We start from the raw sequence: 4,071 nt of genomic DNA on the forward strand, positions 1-4,071 counted from the left end.
TAGGGTGATCTCGTGTAGGTAGTTGTAGCTTCTTCACCATTAGAGAACTTACTACATTAGTACAACTCCCACCATCGACAATCAAACTACACACTTTGCCATTAACAAGACAACGTGTATAGAAGATGTTCTCTCGTTGCACTTCCTCCTCAATGCGCGGTGCATTCAACGCCATCCTTGTAACCAATCCTAACCCAATAGGTTGATCGATAGGAACCTCCTCACTTGATTCGTCACCATCATCCTCCTGTAATGGCGGCATCCATTCATACTCCCTTTCATCATCGGTGGTGATATCTCCATTAGGAAGCATGATCATTACTCGCTGATTTGGGCAGTGGTTCGCAATGTGACCAATGCCTTGACATTTCCAGCACTTAATATCTCAGTTTCTAGGCCTTGAGGTCTCGTTTACTGGTTTGGAAGCTCCTCTAGAATCAAATTTAGAAACATTTGGTCGAGGGTTGATGGATACCTCTTGCTTAGGCCATGAAGTTGTTGGATTACCAACGGCTGTATCATCTCTCCAAGGTTGGAAATTTCGCTGATTTGAAGTGTAAATAGAGGCATAATTTCTGGTTGTACCCCTCCTCTTGAGCCGTCGCTCAATTTTGATCGCCTTCTCCACCATGTCCTCTAGTTCAGTATAGTATTGTAGCTCGAGTTGGTCAGCAATTTCCGGTCTCACACCACTGAGAAAATGCGCCATTGTTGCTTCCCTATCCTCATGAATGTCGGCTCTGAGCATGGAAATTTCCATGTCCTTGTAATAGTCCTCAACCGAACGATTTCCTTGGGACAAGGTTTGAAGCTTTTGGTACAAGTCTCTATGGTAGTGACTTGGTACAAATCACTTCTTCATGAGGCGTTTAAGCTCAGTCCAAGTGGTTACAGATGGGTCACCACACCTTCTTCGGCTTGTAACCACTTGATCCCACCAAACTATAGCATAGTCGGTGAATTCTACCACGGCCAATCTCAACTTTTGCTTATCCGTGTAATTGTTGCAATCAAAGACTAACTCCACTCGCCTCCCCCATTCAAGGTATGTATCCGGATCTGATTTACCTTGGATTGGTGGAATTCTCATTTTAATTCCCTTGATTGCATCACCAACTTGTTTGGTGTTCCTCCTCAATCGCCTTTGCCCACGGTCAAAGTCGTCATCTGAGTTAGAGTCACTAAACTCGGGCATAGGCCTTTCGCGACTTCTCCCACTTGTGTTGACACCTTTTTGAGCCATTTTGGGACTCTTCCAACCTGTCAAGGCGTATATTCATGGGTTCAAGCTTTTGATCCAAAAGGCGTCCCATCTCCTCCTTCAAACTTTCTGTCAAACGAGAAAAATCGAAAGTTGGTGTGCTTTCTCCTTCATTAGACATGGCCTTTGATTTTAAACCTGCAAGAAAGGGTTAGTATAAAATAGAAAATTTTATCTCACCACTTCCTCATGTGTATCACTCACTCTCGTGTATCCTTAAGTGTTTAGAACACTCTAATGATCTCACCATTCACTTCCAAAACCCTTGATTGCCCCCTTTGAAGAAATCAGAAATTTTCTCTGTTAGTCCCACAGACAACCAAGAGGGGGGGTGAATTGGTTTGATTAAAATCTTAACCAAGTTTGTGCACTTTTTCGTTAATGAAAATTTACCTTCCTTTTTAATAATGATCAACCAAGTAGATTAGAAGACAATAGCAATATTGATCGGAGAAGCAAGTATAGATAAGCAATGAAGATTTTATTAAACAGAAATGTAAAATAGAGAAACAAACCAAGTGTCTACCAAGCTTTACCCAAACTTGAAGACCAAACACAAGGAAGAGCAACTTCTCTTTGATGAAAGTCGATCAACTAGATGTACAATGGAGGGAGCACTTCCTCCTTGCCCTAAGCCTCACTTAGTCAAGCCAAGAAGTTTTACAATCACTCAGAAAACCCTCAACAGAGCTACACTAAAGATCCTTTCACTCACAAAAGAAAAGCTCAACAGAAATTCACACCACTTTAAAACAAATCTGCTTTGGAGACTATTTTCTAGCTAAAATATCTCACTAGATCTTGTAAACAAAGTGTGCAAAAAGTCCCTACTTCGTTCAGACCAGTTTGATTTTAAAGAGAACCAGAAATGGGCTTCATCAATGCTTCCAACGGATAGAAGGCAGCTGAAGAGTCAACTAGCCGTTGGGGCTGTCGGACGTCCGACGATCGAATCATCGTCCGAACCAATCGTCCGATGATAGCCAAGTTGAGGTTCGGACGTCCGATAAGTTCTTTGTCGTCCGACAGCACAGCGTCCGACCTTGGGCCGAGAGCTAGCAAGTTATCTTGGAATTTTTCGGACGTCCGATGCGATTGATTAGCGTCCGATGGCAAGCGTCCGATCCTTCCGGACGTCCGATGCTTCTATGTGAGCGTCCGACGGTGCTTCCTTCCTGATGTTCTTCATCCTTTCGGACGTCCGACAGTTTCCTTTCGGCCGTCCGACCTGATTGTCCTGTTTTTGCTTCACATTTTGGTTGTTTTGCTTTTGATGACATATTCGAACCTGATTCTTGGATAGACAAAAAACACTTGTTTTTGAAGAAGGTTAGATAAACATTTCAAAGTGCCAAGAATGACACACTTAAAAGACAATATCTTTGATCGGAACAAAACAATGACTAAATTCATTTATATTATTTCAATCTTGTTTGCCACATCCAAAGCATCGTAGTCTGGAGTCAATCAAACATATGCTTTCTTTGTTCCATCAGGCCTGATCAAAGTGTTCACTTTCTTGGACTGTATTTCAAAGAACTTTTGTGATCACCAAAACCAAGAATAACATTCTCCCCCTTTTTGATGATGACAAAACAAAAGTTTGAAATGAAATTTGATGATTGCAATGAAAGCTCCCCCTTTCAAAATAGACAAGAACTCCCCCTGCCATAGTGAATCAAAGAACTTTTGAAAACCTCCCCCTCACTAGACTGCCCAACCGAGTTTAGACAATCATCCAAAATCATGACAATTAAGTAACACACAACCAACATATCACCAATTCAATCCATCAGCAAAATTCAAATTAAACCATCAATCAATTCATCATATCCAACATTATCAATCATCAATCAGATCTCTCCCCCTTTTTGTCATCACAAAAGAGCAAACCAAAAACATCCATCTTATACACAAATACATCTTATCCAAAATGTAAACCAAAAACAATTCATTCCATTCACATAAACAGAATAAACAAACATCACCAGTACTTAAACATCACCAATAACTTCCATCAAGATACTTAGAAACATCACAGAACTTAAACATAAACAAGAATATCCATTATATTACACCTCAGTACTTAGATCATCCATCAACAGACACCAAAAGAAACTGAGAATATCCATAACATAACATATTCTAAAAGAGACAAACAAAATGCAAATGTCCTAAATGATGATCTACGTGGATCCAGGTGTCCTCCGAGAAAGCTGATATTGGTCGAGATCCTCCTCTTCAGTGTCTTCATTATCTTCAGCAGCTTCTACAATTGGTGCCTTGCCTTTGTCTGATGTGGAAGGGCCATGAGGAGTCACAGGAGTTGCTGGATTCGGATCTGGAACTGATGAACCTGGATCAGTGGTTCGAGGTTCTTTGTCATGTGAGACTTCCTCAACCACAGGTGGAGGAAAAAGAAGATTCTTTTTGTCAAGAAAGGCAGTTTGTTGCTCAGAAGACATGGTGAGCATGAGACCATGTTCTAGAAGAAGAACATGCTGTTTGAGTTCGTGAAGAAGCTCAATTACTTCATTACTGGAAGAGGAAGATGCTTTAGTGGCAGACTTCCTAGGGTGAATGGGAGTGAGTGAAATGGGTGAAGGATCATGTGCAGTCTTAGACCTAAGTTCACTAGAAGATGCACCCTTATAAGCCCACAGATTATCTTTGAAAACAAGATTTTTCCTTTCAAAATACCCTTTTGTAAAGGCATAAGAAGATGCTTCTTTAGGACAAACACCTAGAATAGGGACTTTGTTAAACTCAAAAATCTTTTGAAGAAACTTTCCATAAGATAATTTTCTGCG

At 40.8% G+C, this 4,071-nt stretch overlaps 1 protein-coding gene across 1 annotated transcript; it reads right to left on the reverse strand.

The window, feature by feature from the left end:
• Window positions 1-385: 385 nt before the first annotated feature.
• LOC140012693 (uncharacterized) lies at window positions 386-760 on the reverse strand. Its single transcript, XM_072060976.1, has one exon. The coding sequence runs from the start codon at window positions 758-760 to the stop codon at window positions 386-388; it is 375 nt and encodes a 124-aa protein (XP_071917077.1).
• Window positions 761-4,071: the final 3,311 nt, after the last annotated feature.

Source organism: Coffea arabica, chromosome 8e (genome assembly GCF_036785885.1).
Source record: "Coffea arabica cultivar ET-39 chromosome 8e, Coffea Arabica ET-39 HiFi, whole genome shotgun sequence".
In the NCBI taxonomy this organism is placed as follows: Eukaryota; Viridiplantae; Streptophyta; class Magnoliopsida; order Gentianales; family Rubiaceae; genus Coffea; species Coffea arabica.